Raw genomic sequence first — 20,680 nt, 5'->3', positions numbered from 1 at the left:
CCTCCTCCTGTCACTCAAAATAGCAGGCATTCGCTATTTAGCGAACAAACGATTTTCGGCCGCACTGACTGGTTCGCGCATGCGTATTACGATCCGTACGCATGCGCAGTTGTGCAAACATCGCTCGGAACGAACGAGCGGCCGCTTACGAGCGGCTTTGAATCAGGCCCTAAGTCTTTTGGCCCTAAGCGATGAGGGGAGTCTAAAATACATAGTGACACAGAGCACTGGGGGAAGGGGCCATGATTACACAAATAACATCACCATGCCCTCTGGCACCTCCTAAAAGTAAGCAATGCTGTATGTATATGAAGTGCAGAAGAGCAAAGGCAGTCTACTGCTTAGTCATCTTGGTGGTTTGAAATAAAACACTGTTACCTAGTAAGCCATTGTTACTATACGGTGATCGTCTGTGACAAATGGACCTGTTATTGTTTTAACGGTTTAAAAAACAGGTGGCGCAGACAACAGGGAGCTATAGTCCTAGCTTGCAACGTCTTATTTCTAGGGAGACTATTGCTAATGAAATGATTCTTAAGGTTCGTATCAGCCAGTGTTTTACTAATAAAGATCTGTTTTATTAATCAAAACATATAACAAAACGTAAATGTGTTTGATTCATATTTTGTGCTAGTGTTGTTAGGGATCTTGATGTATTTGTATAGCAGCAAACATAAATAATTGAACAAGTGCAGTTCCAAAAAATACTACTGCAATGCAAGTAACATGTCAGTGGTTATAGGAACACTAGGAACAATGGTTACATTATGCAAAAATCAGGTTAAAAAAATGACAGTACGAGCATGAAGACTATTGTTTATGCTACTGTACAGGTGGGTCCTGGCACACCACAATCCACACCATACCATGTATGTGTATTCTAAAGCTGGGTACACACTGGGTGATACATCGGCCATTTAATATTGAACACCCAATATATCGCAAGCAATGTGCAGAACAGCACATGACCGATATATATGCAGACATATTGGTGCATCTGCTGGTGTGTACGGGAGACCCGCCGATCGCCCGTACACATGCTGCAGGGACCAGGGCAGTAAGTGACAGCTCAATTGGGTGGGCAAATTTAAATGCCCGCCTAGTTGAGACGTCAGGCCCGACACATAGGGGTAAACGATTGGTAGGTGTGTACCCAGCATTAGGTAGTGTTTTTTTATTGTTGTGTGCTTTCTAAATACTCCATAGTAATAGATTAACTTACAAGAACAAATACAATGGGCCGGATTCTGATGCAATGCCAATGCTCACGGAGCTGAATGATTTTTATTTATACTGCACCTGCATCTGAGCGCATTCCGACTGTGGGTCTGATTCAGAGATCCGATGATGAACGTATATCTCTGATGGTTAGGAGTCTGCGCCTGTGTTTGGGGGGCAGAGCCCGGTAATGGGGGTGTGTATATATGGTGAATTGTCCAATGAATGAACGGTTAAAGGAACTGTCATATTTAAGGGGATGGTGTATGTAGAAGATACAGCATAACAAATATTCTGAGACAATGGCCATCATTATTACTATGTATACTTTTAAAATACATTTTTGGTTTAAAGATGAAAGGAATAGTTAGAATTTTACAATAAAAACACAGGAGAGGTGTAGAAATTGCCAGTAAATGAATGCACAATGCTAGCAAATGAACAGACAGTAAATGTATAACATGACTTACATGAATAAAACATAGCGCATAGAGTCTTAGTTTAGATCTATTGACTAACATTTAAAATTGCTGTATTAAACTTGAAAATGTTAATTCACACATACATATACACACACACACACACACACACACACACACACGTGTATGTATCAATATATATGATATATATGTATTGTGTATCGATGCCTGTTTCCCTAAAGATTGCAAGCTTGCGAGCAGGGCCTTCATACCTATATATCTGTCTGTTATTACCCAGCTTTGTTCTATTAATGTGTCCAATTGTAGAGCGAAATATGCTGCGCTATAGAAGAAACTGTTAAAAAAATATCATATCATATATATATATATATATATATATATATATATATATATATATATATATATATACATATACACATACATACATATACACACACACACACACTATATAAAAAAATAAGCAGCACACACTCAAGTCCATACCCAAAGGAGTGCTTGACATGTAAGTATGTTTGCAGGTAAAAGAAAAAGCCAGCACATGCAAAGTAATGCTAAAGTGGAAATACACGGTTTATATATGCATCATACAAGTAGCAGTATCCATAAAGTGATAAAGTGCATGTGAGACATCTAGCACAATTACATCTATGGTATGATGGTATAATCCAGCGGTGGCCAACCCGCGGCTCTCGAGCCGCATGAGGCTCTTCTGAGCTTCTAATGCGGCTCAGCAGACCCCCATTGTTACTGGGAACGCTGGTCTCTAAAGCCATCAAAGGCTAAAGAAGCCTCTGATCGCTTCAGAGGCCAGCGTTCCCAGTTATGCAGTGCGCGGGTGACGTCATGACGTCACTCGCGATGTGAGGAGCCCGCGAGTCTGCTGGATCCAGTTAGATCCAGCAGGCGGCAGAAGAAGCAACAGAAGCAGCGATGGCGCGGCGGGACTCGGGAGCCCTGATGTCGTGGAGCGGTGCCAGCCCAAAGGTAAGTTTCTTCATGGGGGGTGGGTGGAGGGGGGGAGCTAGTGCTGGGGGCACGACTACAGGGAGCATTGCAGGAGGGGGACTGCTAGAGGGGGCATTGCTTAATGGGCACAGGTACAGGGGGCATTGCAAAAGGGCCACAACTAATGGGGCATTGCTTAATGGGCACAGCTACAGGGGGGATTGCAGAAGGGGAACAACTGCAGAGGGCATTGCGGGCCACAACTACTGGGGGCATTGCTTAATGGACACAGCTACAGGGGGCATTGCAGAAGGGGCACAGCTACAGGGGGCATTGCAGAAGGCACAACTACTAGGGGGCATTGCATAATGGGCACAGTACAGGTGGCAATGCATAAGGACCACAACTAATGGGGCAATGCTTAATGGGCACAGCTATAGGGGGCATTGCAGAAGGGCCACAACTACTGGGGGCACAGCTAAAGGGCATTGCAGAAGGGGCACAGCTCAAGGGGGCATTGCAGAAGGGGCACAACTACTGGGGACATTGCAGAAGGGGCACAGCTACAGGGGGCAAGCATAAGGACCACAACTACTGGGGGCATTGATTAATGGGTACTACAGGGGGCACAGCATAATGGGCACTGGCATTCTCAATGTATTTTATGTGGTTCTGGATTTCAATATGTATTTTATATGAACATGGCTATTTCAATGTTTTCTATGTTGCTCTGGTTTTTTCTTTCACTTCAACAGTGAAAAATGTATATTGGGAAGGTTATGTAAAATGTTTATTTTTAATGTGCTGGGCTCGCACCCAGCGTGACTAAAAACGGGGGTGTGACACACGGTCATACTCCTGCAAATGTCATACCAAAGGCGTGCGCACAAAAATGGGGCGTGGCCTTGTGACTACGGCGCGCGCATGCTATTGGCTCTTTCGATTGACTACATATATTTTTTGGCTCTTTGCCTCCGACTGGTTGGCCACCCCTGGTATAATCCATGTATAGGACTGAGGGCTAATTTTGTTTCTTGAGGATGATGGGCTGATTACCTTTCACCACCCTGACTATCATGCTATGTACCTTAAATGGATTATACCAATAATGACTTTGGCAAGCTAAATTTGGGTGGTCCGCGCTTCTAGTAGTGGTGATGGGGTGGGGTCCTATGTGTATGGGGAGAGGGTGGCGGGGAGATGTCTGGGGAGGGGGTGGCAGGGAGATGACTGGGGTGGGATGGAGGGTGGGGAGGTGAAGCAACGTAAAGCAGGAGTACCAGAACCTGCTGTTTAGATAGGTGACTATATGGGTTGTACGTGCGTTCCTTATGTCTGCAGGATGGGGTGGGGTGGGGTGATTGGGTGGGAGAAAGATGTGGAGGTGTGCGGGGTAAGTAAATTAAGGAAGAGACTGACAATCGGTATGGGATCCAAACCTGTTTATTGGGTAGACACAATGCTTCCCTAGGTGGTTCCATTGATGGGTTCAGTTTATGTGGGTGGGGGTATTGTCTCTGTACAGCCCACGGTTGGGAGGTACAGTGGGTTGACCTTTTGAGGGGGCTCCTTTCGCGTGCAGTCCTTACTCCTGCTTGTTCCCCTGCTGGACCTTTGGTCAACAGACTTGTGGCAACCGGGGTGTAACATTGATGATGTTGCCAGAAGTTCATGCAGTTCATACCGATTGTCAGTCTCTTCCTTCACCCACACCCCGCACACCTCCACATCTTTCTCCCGCCCAACCCCCCCATCCCCTGCCTCCCGCCCATCACCCCACCCCATCCTGCAGACATAAGGAGCGCACGTACATCCCATATAGTCAACCGCAATAATGAGTTTGTAATTTTATACACCAAGGGGCATATGTATCAAACCTTGATGAGAGATAAAATTGTGAGACATATATCACCAGCCAATCAGCTTCTAACTTACATTTTGCAGGCTGTGTTCAAGAAACGATAGTTTGGAGCTGATTGATTGGTGATAGATATATTTCACAATTTAATCTCACATCAAGCTTTGATACATATGCCCCCAATTGTCTGATTTGTCACTAGATAATTGTGAATTTAGGCGTTCAAATTGTTCTATATCCTCTCTAAACTGAGCCAGCTCAACACTGACTTCTTCAATCACAAGGAGCATTAAATCAAACACACATTTGTTCAGTACCCCACACCATTTCATGCAAAATTTCAGACTGTTTCGCCCAATAGTGGGGACATTACTCACCCTAAAGCCCCTGGGGATTTTCTTCAATCTAAAATATTCAGACAAAAATTGTCCATGCAATACTAAATCAGTCTCATACCATCTCAGTCTAAGGCAGTGGTTCCCAAACTGGGTGCCTTGGGATACTTGCAAGGCAGCCTCGGGTTGGTGGTCCAGAACCAAAACAAAATATTTATGGTCAATGTGATGGGAAATACCAGTGCTGGTGGCCGCCAATCATAAAATATACAGTATGTGGCCAAACAGAGCACAGTCCTGTCCACCAGCACATAACTGAGCCTAAAGCAGGGTACACACTTGTTTACACAATCCTTCTGCAGACCAGGTCACAGATTCTACATCCAATCTATGCGTACACACTTGTCCAATTTTTCAGCAGACCTCCAATCTGAATCTGCTGAAACAGTCTGCTGAAAGGATTGCGTCACCATACACACTCTTCAATCTCTGGCAGACCAAATGCCACTCACTGGGATCAACTGGGAGAATAATTGGACAAACCAGTCTCAAAAGCATATACACTTCTAAATTGGTCTGGTGATTGACGATCTGGTCTCCTGATTTTTCAGCAGGTTTAAAAATCTTTTCACAAGATCAGAAGACCAAGATTGTATGAAACCAGAGGTCTTGTGAGCGTACATACTCCACCAATGTCTAACCAACCAGTTGGTCGGACGTTGGATTGGATGAGAATTGGACAACTGTGTACACAGCTTAAAGGTGCGTATCCACTAGCAGATAAGGGAACGACAGTACGATTACAACATTGTAATTGTACAGTCGTTCCTCTTCCCCTGCAGTGCCTACACTGAACAGTGTTCGCAAATACGCGCTATTGGGACTCACTTTTATAAAGTAGCTGTGCTGTGGCCAATCCCTGACAGCTGGCTGCAGCACAGCGCGTCCCCCTGAGAAAGACACAACGCTGTCTGTTATAGCAGCCAATGAGAGTCAGATAGACTCTCATTGGCTGCTGCTGTGGAAAGCCGTGCTCGGATCAAGTGTCTGATCTCAGCATCGGCACAGCATCCGTGGCCGGCGCTGGGACAGTGTGTTTGTTCCCAGCGCCGGGTAAGCCACCGCGGCGGGTACCTGGTGAAGGGACCGTCTGGTCCCTTCCACCAGTGTCGGCGGTAAAGTGGCGGCGGGAAAAGCTTGGCTCCGGGGGCGTAAGCTGAGCGGAGCTCGCTGCCCGGAAGCTAAGTAGCGGCGGCGGTTCTTTGGCACTGAATTAGACGCCACTGAGCGATAAACTTCAGTACCGGCGGCGGAGGGGAGGACGGAAGACCTCCCAAAGAGTAGAGTGTCGTGGCAACAGTTCCGGCGGCCGCGCAAGAGGCCAGAAGACGGCGTGATCAAGGAAGAACACAGGAAGAGGCGGCGCCGCTGGCCAGGACGGGCCAGCGGCAGAAGAATGAAGTTGAGGACTGGAGAGGACTGCGGGGTGGAAAGAAAAAGAGCTAACAATGCTTCCCCCCCCCCGCAGCCTCTTGTACCGTACCGGTAGGCGGCCTTGGGCCACCGTTATTTATTCCCTCCCTAGACCACCAGGGTTGTTGGGCACTAGGCCCGTGGGTTAAATTCAGGAAATAGGCCTGTCGGTATATAGGTGGGCACAAGGCCCGGGCTACATAGGGGACATTAGGCCCAATTGAAGGTATCTGCCCCACAAATAGGTGAGAGTGACCTGGGCATTAGGCCGAGGTCACTAAAAGGCAAACAGGTGGGCCAATACTGGGGGCACTGCATAGGGGGTATTACTACTAGGGGTAATGCATAGGGGGACTACTACTAGAAGTAATGCATAGGGGGGATTACTACCAGAGGTAATGCATAGGGGGGATTACTACTGGGGGAAAATCATAGGGGGTCAACTACTGGGTGCAATGCAAAGGGGGACTACTACTGGAGGCAATGCATAGGAGGACTTCTAGAGGCAATTGATAAGGGGGACTACTAGGGGCAATGCATAGGGGGACTAAGGGGCATTAGTGTGCGGCATAATGTGTAAAGGCCGGGCATGGCTGTGTGGTAAAAATGTGTAAAGACTGGGCATTACTGCATGGCATAATGTGTAAAGGGCATTAAAGTGCGGCGTAATATGTAAAGGCCGGACATGGCTGTGTGGCATCATTTGAAAGGGGTTAGGGTAGGTCTGAGAGTTATATGGGGAGCTCTAAAGCATAAATAATCATGGGACCCAGAAATGGTCAGTAAGGACCCCATTTTTTTTTAAAGTGGAGGGTCCCTGGGACCCACATATTTTGTCACTCACCGCGATCACTGACTGAACGATATGTCATTCAGTGTAGGCACCCTCCCTCATCTCTGAACATGGTCAATCTGTTGTTATTGGCAGAATGAACAGCATGTTCAGGCAATGATTGATGTCGGAAACGACCAGCGGGAGCGTGCATCGCTGGTCGATTCCGACATTTTCATGCCAGGTTTGTGCACATTTCATGAGCGATTGAACGATAACGATATTGTTATCGTTCAATCGCTCATTTTAATCGGCAAGTTGATATCACCTTAAGAGTAACAGCTAAACACAATTTATTTAATTGAATACTTTTTGCTAAATTTCTCAATAAGAAACGTTAGGCCCAGGGGTGCAGTGGAAAAAATGCTGATACTCTAGGGAGAGTATCAAGAAAATTTGGTAACCACTGAATTTATGATAAAGGTCCACATGTTTATCAGCTGGTAAATTATTGAACTCCGTTTTATCAAGTAATATCTTCTCAGCTTCATCATCTGTTAAAGTACAGACAATGTTTTCTGACTCAAACAATTCATCATTGTAATAGACCTTAGCTGAGACATTTGGTTATTGTAGAATAAATGCCAATAGATCAATATCATCAACCCACAGTGTGTAAATATAATGCAATTAACACAAGTACTAGTGATAGGAAAACCATAATCACAAATGCATGTTAAATATGTGCAGAAAAACACTTAAAAGTATTGTTTTTACATCTCATATGGAATGACGGCACAGAATAAGGAACTGCCTAGAGCTGTCTTATAATCAAGCTAGACAAAAAAAAAAAATCACAATAACATCTTCCAAGTTAGATGTAGTCTTTAATAAAAGGATTCACAAGCCGGTATGATAATAGATCACAGGACATACATAAGGCCAGAAAATGGAATTGGCCGATCGTAACTGATCCAGTGTTGAAGAAGGATTAACAGTATTCACCTATCATGGCATACCGGTGAGGCCCCAATTTGAAAAGTCTATTGAAACAACTATTGAAGCGTCCCATTCACCAAACAACTTTGGGACAACGCGATATGTGGCTGAAGCCATCTATAATGGGATGCTTTAACTGTGAAAATTTCACGACCTGTAGGTCGATTATTCCATGTACCACATGCCCCTATCCACGTAGTGGGCATTGCATAAACTGTACTATGGATTTGTTATTCACCTGATCATGTGCCCATGCGGACAGAAGTTCTATTAGATCAGCCCTATGTACGGGCATCTCAGACAAACCTGTGGCCAAGCACTGTGTTGAAGCCGGACATCAAATATTGTCACTTAGATGTTGACTTATTGATTGGGTCCCACCATGAACTAGGGGTGGTGACCGTGAATTATCCAATTACAGAGATTGGAGGCACGTTGGATAATTAAATTGGACACTATCTCCTCTAGGGGGTTGAATGAGCATAATTTGTTGCGAGTATTTTACCAGGAACCAGAATGATGATGTTTGTCCATGCAAGATGACGTTTTGCCGCTTTCTGAGTTCCGTTTTTTTGCAGGGAAAAATCCGAACTCGGCGTGCAAACTCTATATATATACAATTATAATTACTACATTGGTGTAGTATAAACACTACCAGATTGTATGGCAGATACCCACCTTTCATTTTTTTCATAGTTACAGATTGTTTACTGTATTCACTGGCAATTAAATAACTTTCTACGTGATAACGGGCATTTAGTGCCAATGATTTTTTTTTAATGTATTTATTATAACAAAAAGAAATGCTTTGAAATGTTTGGATACTGCTTCAGAAATGTCAGCGTGAAACTCTCTTTCCGAAGATCCAATAAAATGGTTGGGGAAGAGTGACACCCAGAGGACAACATAAATATACTGTACGTGAAGCTACTATGCAGGCTAATGTCTCCCAAGCTACAAAAGGCCAGCTTTGTTCAACAGTAATCGTTATTTTGGCTAATATGTTATCTTGTAAAGAAGAAATCCAGCCACACATAATAATAAGGTAGAATTCAGCTTACTAACAGAATAGCAGGTATCCCATGTGGATGCCATCACATCATTGCTCTTTGAGATAACTCAAATTCAAAACTCATCTGGCAGGAGAATAGGAACTGCACTGTATAATTGGGGCACAAGACATTTGTTTGTGATTGGCTGGAGTTTTGCTTTAACCCGTAATAAACAATACACCAGTATTTCAGCACCACCAATAGGCTAGTCAAACTACCACTAATCAATACTCAAAATTGGTCTATTGCTTGTATCTTGAGGGAACACAGAACAGAAAAGGTCATGTTAGCCTACATGCTGTAATGAAATATTAATAAAAGCCCCAGGCAAGGCACTATCAGTGGGTGTGCCTACTGTCAGATGGAAAAGAGGAGCAGACTGTCCACATCAAAATGAATGGACTTTAACAATTGAAAAGATAGTACAGTTGATCATCTTGCATTGGGGCTGACATTAGAAGCATAGTATCAGCCGTCTGTCTTGCCTCTCTACCTGCTGAATCCTTATTTATCATCGCCACACAGAAATAGATGTAACCTGGGAAAATGAGTAAGCTCCTGGGTATTCAAGCCATGACTGTCATGTGTGATGAAATGGAGACAGCCCCCACCAACCAACTTCATAAATGTACAAGTTGATGGAGGGGGTAGACCAGTCTAGTAGGTTTCCTAGCCTAAAATAGTAAAATAAAAAGTCCCAATCCCAACAAGGACATGAATCACCCCCATGGAACATGCATACGGGGTGGGTACACTTGGAATAAACTACTGCAGTTCAGCAGTTTAATGAAAGTTACATCTCACATGAAACAGCATTCCCAAATGGCATTTATAACATTAAAGATGACGCTACATGCCTAATACTGTATAATCTGTAATGGGATTATTATGACCTTTCCATTACCTTATTTTCATGATTTAGGGCTAAATCCAATAACCTGCAGAACCAGGTTGGTTACGCCTGCAACTTGAAGGCTATTACATTTAGCCCATAGTCTCTATAGCTGGCAGATTCAATATAGGCTAAGTGATGCTTCTCCAATCTTGCCTATATTTATACGATGGTCACTGGACTATAGAAAGGAGAGAATGGTGAAGAATATGGGCTTGTCAAGAGGTCAGCTTATAGGAATTCTTTAACGCAGAGGCACTCAATATACATTCAAAGCAGGGTACACACCAGATGATATGTCGTCCGATTCGATGGATCGGGCGGCATATCGTCCATGTCGGGCAGTGTGTACCCGCTATGTTGCCGACGACGCATGCAGGTCCAACAGGCGATATTGTCAGCGGGGGCCATGCTGCCAAATGCACGTTGTTCCGACGCTGCCGGCATCGGCATGTGTGTACGCACTTGCTGATGCCGGCACCCCCGCCAGGACCTGCTGCGGACGACATCGTGCTTGGTACACATCATTAAGTGTGTACTCAGCATAAGCCTCCTAAAGTACAAGGTATTACATAAGAAGCGCTATCTGTTAATACCAGTGGCAAAGTACTTGGGGAATTTTCTTTTTTTATTCTAGTAACAGAGGCTTTTGGTAAGAGAGACTGAGGATAACCTGGGGAGCAAAAGCTTTAATGCTCCTGCCCTTGGCAGAAATGGAGGTTATATTATCTATCTATTCCAAGGGATGTTACGGCCACATGGAATGCAATGACTAGGATTTTTTTTTATGACAGCAATATACATTATATTTCCTATCAATAAATTTCCTACAACATACAATACTTCCTAAACCAAGTATTTTAGGGCAAAATCATAAGATTTATAATTGAAAGGGATGGTTCTAAAGTGGAAGCAGAATGGAATTTGTAGTGATATTTGTAATGTTTTTACAATGCACATATTCCAAAGTATCTGCAAATCCACAAATAGAAGCACATCTGCCTCTTTATGTGGGTGGCTACAAAGGGCGGGAAGCAGGACTGAGGCATGAACCGTAAAGAACGCACATATGTGCAGATAGTGAATAACCATTAGGCTGTATTTTTTTGGAGATTTGTAGCTAAATTCTTAACGGAGGCATGCAATGTGTGGGCTGAACTAGAAATGTGTCTGGGAAATTATTAGGAAACATAAACATCCCCTAGCACTGACTAACAGTCACAAGGCCTTGGCTTAAATTCAGGAGGAACTGAATCCTGGGACATGCCACTAGTCTAAACGTAAATGAGGAGAGGGGATCTATTGGCTGATCCCATTATTGCAGTGGAACCAGCTCCAGTAGGAAATCGTTTATAAGATGGTGAATTTCTCCTTTAGGTTTTGAGCTATAGTGTTACAGTACTTACTGGTTACTGCTGCTTGATAAGCGGGGTTGGCTGAGCTTGGTACATATCTATGTACAGATAGATACATACTGGAACATGTACCCCTTGAACAAAGGAGGCGGGAGACTGCCTATAATGAAAGCCAAAGCAACTAACCAAATGAGGAGAATTCCCCAGAGAACTTCATTTTCCTATTGAATGATACTGGCCAACAAAGTGATGGACACTGCTGCTAGCCAGCTTCAATGGACATAGTATCATTGTACATACATCTCTCTGCTATAGAACCTACCCACATAATATTTGAATCAATAGAGATCACATGTGAACTAAATAAAGTGCTGATGAGCAGCTCACTCTCTTTTTGTTGCCAATTCACCCTTATAGAACATCACATGTGCACATTGGTATCTTGCACCCTCTAAAAAAAAAAGCAAATGTAAATTACTATGTGCCGCAAGCTGCAAAGGCTGACATCTCAGCTGCTGGCCGTGGCCCCGCCAACAGCCCTGGGCCCCGAGTAATTAGTACCCCTACCCCCTCTAGGCCCTAGAAAGCTTTTGATGTCTGTCCATGTAGACACAAAGCATTTAGAGGGTTAGCATACAGGTAAAAGTATAATGCCACTTCTCTTATCTGAATTTCAGCTATATCCGCCCCCCAAACACTGCTCATCCATGCCTCATTGATGCCTCAATAAAGTCTGGTGGAGTGATGGTTTATTGGGGCCGACTTTTTACAGTTTAATTTACATCAGCTTAAGTGCATATATAAATGTGCTCCACTGTACAGATGGAATGGGTACGAAATACCGCCGGCTACATGGCCGGCAGTTCGATTCCAGTCAGCGGCAGCCCGACAGGAGCAGAGTGCGACGCAGCGGAAGCCGACAGCGCTGGAAATCCCGATCGTGGATAGGTAAGTATTAGGGATGTGCAGGCTCGGATAGGTTCGAGTTTGCACGTGGAGTTCGGATTTTTCCCTCCAAAAAAACGGAACTCAGAACGAGGCAAAACGTCATCTTACATGGACGAACATCATCATTCCTGGTCTTTTGTCCAGGAATGATGATGTTCGTCCATGTAAGATGACGTTTTGCCTCGTTCTGAGTTCCGTTTTTTTGGAGGGAAAAATCCGAACTCCACGTGCAAACTCGAACCTATCCGAGCCTGCACATCCCTAGTAAGTATCCACTAACCTAACCTAACCCCCCTAACCCTCCTTAGGGGTGCCTAACCCTAACCACCCCCTTCCCTGCTGCCTAAACCTAAGTCCCCCCGGGGGGGTGCCTAACCCTAAGTCCCCCCCCCGGGGGTGCCTAACCCTAACCCTCCCTCCCCCTAGCCTAACCCTAACCCTCCCGGGGGGGTGCCTAACCCTAAGTCCCCCCCGGGAGCCCTAAACCTAACCCTCCCCCCCGCGGCTGTCCGCTCGCGGTGCTCGGCATCACTACGATCGTGATGCCGTGCGCCGGTCTCCCGGCGTCGGGGAAATGCGGGCGTCTACATCTAGACGCCCGGCATTTCACCCATGCCGGGATAAGACAGTCGGGAAGCCGGCTGCCGGTATATAGGCAGTCGGCTTCCCGATTGCTTCCCGTACAGATTATTCCCACAAGAAGCAAAAGATGTCTCACTTAACAGAATAGCTGGTGTCCAATCACCACTACTTCAGAGGATATGTAAGATCAGGCTTAGATTGTGGGGATCTCCACAACCTGTAGACCTCCACTGAATCAGTTGGGCCCTCAAAAGTAGCAAATTGATGTGGCCAACTTCCATTCAACAAGAAACGCTAGATTCCTGCCATGGCTGGGCAGCTTCACCCAAGATGAGAAGCTAAACTTTGCTCAATTTTTATATATCTTGTCTGCCAGCCCCAGTACAACTTCTCTTAAGGGGCCTATCCATTAGCAGATAAATTTGAATGATGAACGATTTATCGTTCAGTCATTCAATTTATCTGTTAATGGATAGGCTCTGAAAGATAAAAATGCGCACTCCCGCGGCCGACAAATTGGGTCTTTTGTCTCTCCAACATGTTGGTCAATTATCGTTTATCGCTGACAGATATTACAAATATCTGTGACGGTAAACGACGAACAATTTTTTTATGAAAATGAACAGAAATATAAAAAAAAAATCCACTCCCAGAATGATGTCATGCAATATCGGTCGTCGTTTGCAAAAATCTGTCATGTACATGACCGATATCTGTCACAACAGCCCCAGGGATTTTCAAAAGATAAATCTTTTGTCTTTCAGAAAGATCTGCTAATGGATTGGCCCCTTTGCTCCCACCCCAAACCTGCACCTTTTTGAAATTGCAATGTACAGTACTATAACTATAACCTGGTCTGATGTGAACATATTTCTTACACTACATTTGGAATATATTTTAAAAATAAAATGTGTGGGGTTGCATTGGTTATGTAATAGTAACCCTGGACAGAATTAAATATTATTTTCATTACACATTAAATACAAACATATTTATCTCATAAATATAAACCACGATCCTGCCCTCAAAACACAATGGAATCTTCCATTGCCAAGACTAAGAAATAATTATAAAAAATATAATAATATTTGGCTGTTCTAGAAAGATAAATAAGCAGCTCTGATCTTGAAGTGGTTACCTTCAGTACAGACAAATATTCTGCTTAATGAAAACAGCGTTCCGTTCTTCACTGAAAATAGTCAATTTATGCACATCTATCTAGTCTATTGCACAAAGCGTAAATAGTGTTTTTGGAGCTGTTGTGCCATTTGCTTACGTCACCTGTTATGTTCTTCATACATAGTCTGCGAACCATCACCGACCATCTGACAATGTAATCAGAATTCTTCATTTTTGTAGATTTATTTATTTATTTATTTTTTAATCTCATCCACAAAAGAGTTTGGTATTTTGCAAGAAATGCCAAGCTCTGCCCATCACCCTAAGCATAGTGCTCAAAAGTAACAAATAAAAAAAAAAAAGAAAACGCATCTTGCCATGCATGGCCAGGTAAAATTGGTGCAAACAGTTGCAACGCCTGTAAATGCAACAGCTGTGACATGACTAGGACTCTTGTTGGACTATGGCTATGCACCAAACATTCTGCAATATGGGCTCAATGCTAAAGCATTTCCTTTTGTAATCCATTCACTTCTAATAACATAAGTAAAATGTGGGGATATTTCCAGACCCTTAATGCTGGCAAACGAAAACTGTATTGTCCTTACTGCTGACACTGACATAAGCCAGACAACCCTGCACTCGTTGAAAGTCAGCGCCAGTTTTGCACACAAATCTTGCATGCTCTGGAGCCAAGTGTAGGCATCTGCAGGGCGTTGGCACGTAGACTAAGATAAGTGAGAACGGGTCAAAGATGTGTCGACAGAATTATGGGCTATGCAGAGTTCTGTGTAGGCACAGGTATGCCTGCTCCCAGATGGGTCTCTTGCACCAAACATAGGGCTGGTGCTGGTGCACATTGATCATGACGACATATGAAACCTAGCATAAATATAGGGGCAGTGCAGTTTTATAGATGCGTAGGTATAACTCAGCATACAGAGAAATATTGGCGTTTAGATATGTGCATGCAATTCAGGTGTTATTACAGAGGACTGCATTCAACTCCGCATCAGCTATTCTGTGGCCTGAACACATACACAAGGGAATACAGCATAGGAGCTAGTGATATAATAAGGGTGAGGCCAGGGTAGTGGATACTGGATAAAGAAAATTATTTGCTGCAGTTTCCTATAAGGTTATCAGAATACAGAGGAACTCTCCAGCAATCTGCCCTATTTCCCTGCCACCAACAACCTGCCCTATTTCCCTGCCACCAACAACCTGCCCTATTTCCCTGCCACCAACAACCTGCCCTATTTCCCTGCCACCAACAACCTGCCCTATTTCCCTGCCATCAACAACCTGCCCTATTTCCCTGCCACCAACAACCTGCCCTATTTCCCTGCCACCAACAACCTGCCCTATTTCCCTGCCACCAACAACCTGCCCTATTTCCCTGCCACCAACAACCTGCCCTATTTCCCTGCCACCAACAACCTGCCCTATTTCCCTGCCACCAACAACCTGCCCTATTTCCCTGCCACCAACAATCTGCCCTATTTCCCTGCCACCAACAATCTGCCCTATTTCCCTGCCACCAACAACCTGCCCTATTTCCCTGCCACCAACAACCTGACCTATTTCCCTGCCACCAACAACCTGCCCTATTTCCCTGCCACCAACAACCTGCCCTATTTCCCTGCCACCAACAATCTGCCCTATTTCCCTGCCACCAACAAGCTGCCCTATTTCCCTGCCACCAACAAGCTGCCCTATTTCCCTGCCACCAACAAGCTGCCTTTCCCTGATCTCCAGTTCAACTAGTCAACGTTGTTTCTAGGTTTGCAGATCTGTACCAACTACACAACTCTCTGGACCAGGTATTGACTGCCCTTAAGATACTGATAACTGGCCTGACTGTTTTAGTTGTAACATTTACCCAGACTTCTAGCAGTGACAGGGACTTCATAACTCAAATAAAAATACCTACAATTTGGTTTCCAAAAAACTGAGCCCATATTCCCACCGTCCACAAGCTGATATAGGTATAGCGGTGTATATTTCTGTTGGAGCACCAATCATATAGCCATGTTGTAGTTTACATCATGCTAAATAATCACGGAATATTATTGGCTCAAAAGGACATATATTTTTCTTTTATGCGCACAATTGAGTGCTAAATAAAATTAAGACTTAGTTTTTTTAAATAGTGTTTATTTGCAATACAGATAGACCATTAACTACAAAATTCTCAATCACAACACATACACACCCTAGTTATCATAAATAAAATATCTAGTTCCCAAATGTCACAATAGAAGTGCAGGAATGCATACTTTGTATAGGGAGTGTGTGATTTTGCATGAAGGTTTATATTGTAAGCTAAATGTAAAAGGACTGTCCTTTATCTGTACTTGAATACGTCACCTCCCTAATGTACGCAATACAGATAACACTTCATCTAATAACAGGACATTACTGTATAGGACTTACCCTGTCTGGGAGATTGGTGTAGAATTTTTCTGTGCGGAAGAAAAATTTCCACCTGCTCCACCGCCCACTGCTGGTTTTCCTGATGGTATACCTAGATAAAACATAAGACACATGCAATACGAAGATGAAAGGAGAACAATAATCTGCCTAGATTTGTTAGAGCATCAATAAACATGAATCAATAAAGGTTTTTGTTGTTGACTCCCTGCTACAGCAACCACAGTACAGGGCTTCACAATGAAATAAATCAGAGGGGCAGACTGACTTTCTCATGCATTACTAGAGCAAGTCTAAGTGTAATGTTAAACAATTAAATCCTCCTACGTTCCATCTTTGACTGGTGAATTTAGGTAGACTGAAGACTACAAATCTCTATGGAGAGATAATGTTATAGTGCGTACAGACATCTCGAATGCAGGAACGAGAGAAAACAATGCATGGTCCCCTATTCAATTATCCTCGGTGAGCTGTGTGCACTGCACCAGCATCTCTCCACAGACAGCTATCCTATCAAACATTAAACAGAAGAAATGTATAGAATGTGTGTTGAGCAGGTCTAAGGCTTTCAAGAATAAAGCCGGGTACACACTAGACGATATGCCGTCCAATCACATATCGTCCACATCGGGCAGTGTGTACCCGCTATGTCGCTGACGATGCCTGCTTCCGCGCGACATCGTCCATCAGACCTGCACACAGCTCTGAAGGGAGATATCGTCAGCGGGAGCAGAATGCAGCATGGCCACCGCCGTCGCTCCTGGCATTGGCTATGCACTTGCCAATGCCGGCACGCCAGCTGGAACCGGCCATTCGCAATATCAGCTGGGTACACATCGTTAAGTGTGTGCCCAGCATAACACTGTTATTGAAATCCTTAAAAAGCATAAAATAATTCTGTACAGCCCTACTCACATGAGGCTCACCAGATAATGACCAGTGCATGACATGTCCAAGTAGTGCCCACCATAGTACCTAGTGCCCAGTAAAAATACTTCACAACCGTCTTATGTCTTCCAAATAAAGCTGTGTCCAGCATCATGTATGCCAGTCCCACCGCTCTTATACAGAGCCCTGGCCCCAGCAATCAAACTATCAGTACACATAACCCTGTGCCTAGCAGGCTCTTGCCCAATATACATGTACTTGAGCCCAGCTTATGCCCACTAGTCCCTTATCTACAATGCACATTTTATTTTCCAGGCGCGTTTATCAGCCAAACTCTGCAGACACTCCTACCAGCAGTGATGAGAGGTCTCTCCATTCCCCCACAGAGAAGACTGGTAAGCTAATGTGGATAGCCCAGGGAGAGGAATCCCAGCTATTCAGTGAAGCTGTAGCTGTTTTATATGGTAAACCACTTTGGATTTCCCTGTATTGCAACAAAAATTATTTCAACCATTAGTTGTGGTGTTAACCTTTAGGATCAATTCTGCAGCATAAATTAGTGCAAGGGAAGCACCGCTCTCATACTGGTACCCACAGTCTGTCAGCTGGCACCTGTTTGGGTAGCAGTGTACACAAGCCCCCAGGAGTATAAAAAGCATTTAATTTATTTGGTACGATGTATCTGTGTCCAAATCAGACACAGGTACATCAGACTTTTGGTACTGTAGCGCATGGCTCAAACACTATGGGAGTAATATATAGCTATTATAACGGTCAGTAAAATGTATAAAACGTCATACCTGAAGGTGATTTCCCAAGAGTGGGTGGTTGTGGTAAGCGCGAATTTGTTGAGGACATGGATGCAGGGGAATTAGTCTTCTTAAGAGTGAGGGGCTTGTACTACAAAGATATAGTTAGAATTGTTAAATGCTTAAACACAAGCATAGCAAGTTAAATAATGAATAAAATATTAAATGTATTTTACACAAGAGTTTTGCTCTGAAAAGAGACCATTTTAGGGTTCGATTCCATAACTGTACCACTTAAACTATAGCTGCTCAATTCAAGCACAATAGTTCAAAGATTCTCAAATCAGTCAAGTATATAGTATAGCGTGTTAGGGGTATATTTACTAAAGGTCGATTTTAATCGAATTTAAATTGATGAAAACTTATCAACATCAATGTTGTGTTTCTGGAGCTAAATCACACATTTATTAATACTTAGAAAAAAAAAAAAAAAAAAATTGTCTAGTAGCAAATGTGTGATTTGGCCCCAGAAACACAACATAGATGTTGATCGATTTTCATCTATTTTAAATCAATTAAAATCGAGCTTTAGTTAATATAGCCCTTAGTGTACATTACTGAAGACATTACTGAACTGAAAAAACTGCTAATACAAATATGTCCTCTTGTGTTTTTGCTGCTAATGCGGCAAATTGCACCATGCATGGCGCGCGTCTGCGACCGGTACGCACACTGCGTTTGCACCCGCAATCCATAGTACTGCATGGTGCAAACGCTGCCACTGCCAGGCATACCGTGGCACACCCATGCACAGCAAGTCGTATGGTTCGATGCGTGTGCACATTTGCCATCAAAGTGGCAAAGATAGAAGAGTACACATCTGTACCAATACCCATATTTATGAATGTAGTTAATACTCCTATTGACTAGTATTGGTCTATGCGACAGCCACAATACTAGAATTACACAAACTATGTATTTATTATGCTAAAGTTAGGTTTGCCGCTAGCGGTTTTCAGTGGTGAAAAACCCTAATAACTGGGGGAAAAAATACAGCACGAATGAGCATACCCAATTTTACGCAAGATTTTTGCGGCTAAATTAACGCCCCTATCGGACTCATTCACGCACCAACCAATTGTAAACAAAACTTCCCCAATAATTTTGGCTGTTAATAGCTGCTTTCATTATGTTGAAAAAGTTAGAAAGCAGCTTGTACCCTAAAAAAACATGCAAATAAATATTGGATTATAGATCTCTATTAGTGGCCAGAAGCTAAATATTTGGGTCTCTTAAAAGGTTTCAAATGGTTGATTTTTTCATTTTTTAACAACAATGAAAAAAATAATAGAAAGCAATTGTTTTTTTCACCAACTAATTACTCTAGTTAAATTAGGGGTGCATAACAATGCAAGCAAGATGAGTTTTTAGTCATTTCAAGCTACTTTTAAAAATTGGGTAAAAACCACCTGTAACTCCCACTACAATGTACAAAACACCTGTCCCATCCATACAGCACCGCCACGTCACACATCTTTTAACCCATTATTCTGCACTTTGCAGAACATCACTGCATACATAACATGTATTAGACAAATTAAGCTAATTAAAAGCTTTAAATTGCCTAATTAATCATATGGGGTGTGTCCTAGTGGTTCTGAACACAGAGCCTGATTCAGAGCCGGACGCTATTTGCGCTCGCCCGTTCAGAAAAAAGGGGTGGCTATTCAAATGAACAGCCTCTAGGTCTGAATGAGCGTACAAAACATGCGGTCGTTTTTTGGAAAACTACGCCCCCTGGCCGCTCGCATCCTACGTCATGTCCGCTATTTATTAGATTAATCGAGTACATCGACCAGCGTATGAACTGCTCGCTATTCTTGTGGTTGGTTTTTCCTACCGCAATCTTGCGAGCAGTTCTGACTATAAAATAACCCAGTGACGTGGTCAATGACGCTGCTGTATTAATTATGCACACCCTTAAAACGCCCGTTTTGACCTTTAAGCACGCCTGCGTTCTGATCTCCACTCCCCGTTTTCAAGCACCTTCCCCTGTTACCACCCACATACGCCTCCTCCTGTCACTCAAAATAGCAGGCATTCGCTATTTAGCGAACAAACGATTTTCGGCCGCACTGACTGGTTCGCGCATGCGTATTACGATCCGTACGCATGCGCAGTTGTGCAAACATCGCTCGGAATGAACGAGCGGCCGCTTACGAGCGGCTCTGAATCAGGCCCACAGTTCCAACATTTTTACCTTAAAACAGCAATTTTTCCTGACTTTGTACCTGTTCTTGGGATGTAAGAAAAAAAGCTGCGCTAAAGCCTTCTGAAAATTACTGGGGCCGAATTTCTTGCGGCTATGTGGATACCAAAAACCTTGCGGTCGACTGTGTTAACTCGCAAATCATGTTAACGCAGCTAATTGGATATGCCCCAAACGGTCTCTTCAATGAACAGTCGATATAAAAACATAGTTCAATGCAATGTGCTAATTAATCGTGACTTAGCATCAATTCATTATTGGAAAAGACTCCTCTTCTTTGATTGTGTACTGGCATATATACTGTACATGCTATTTATTATATTTTGCACAGACTGATTGCATGCTCTAGTATG

General features: G+C 43.6%; 1 protein-coding gene across 1 annotated transcript in view; it reads right to left on the bottom strand.

Annotated features, from left to right (window-relative positions):
- Positions 1-20,680, bottom strand: part of ZC2HC1A (zinc finger C2HC-type containing 1A) — a 109,576-nt gene that overhangs the window by 17,895 nt on the left and 71,001 nt on the right. The window contains exons 6-7 of the mRNA XM_088471565.1: positions 18,110-18,209; positions 16,425-16,515 (exon numbers count right to left, since the gene is read on the bottom strand). Coding sequence (XP_088327691.1) covers positions 16,425-16,515; positions 18,110-18,209 — 191 coding nt within the window. The remainder of the gene's footprint in view (positions 1-16,424; positions 16,516-18,109; positions 18,210-20,680) is intronic.

This window comes from Taudactylus pleione, unplaced genomic scaffold (genome assembly GCF_031769625.1).
Source record: "Taudactylus pleione unplaced genomic scaffold, aTauple2 ptg000114l, whole genome shotgun sequence".
NCBI lineage: Eukaryota > Metazoa > Chordata > Amphibia > Anura > Myobatrachidae > Taudactylus > Taudactylus pleione.
This window is presented reverse-complemented; position numbering and strand designations above follow the sequence as displayed.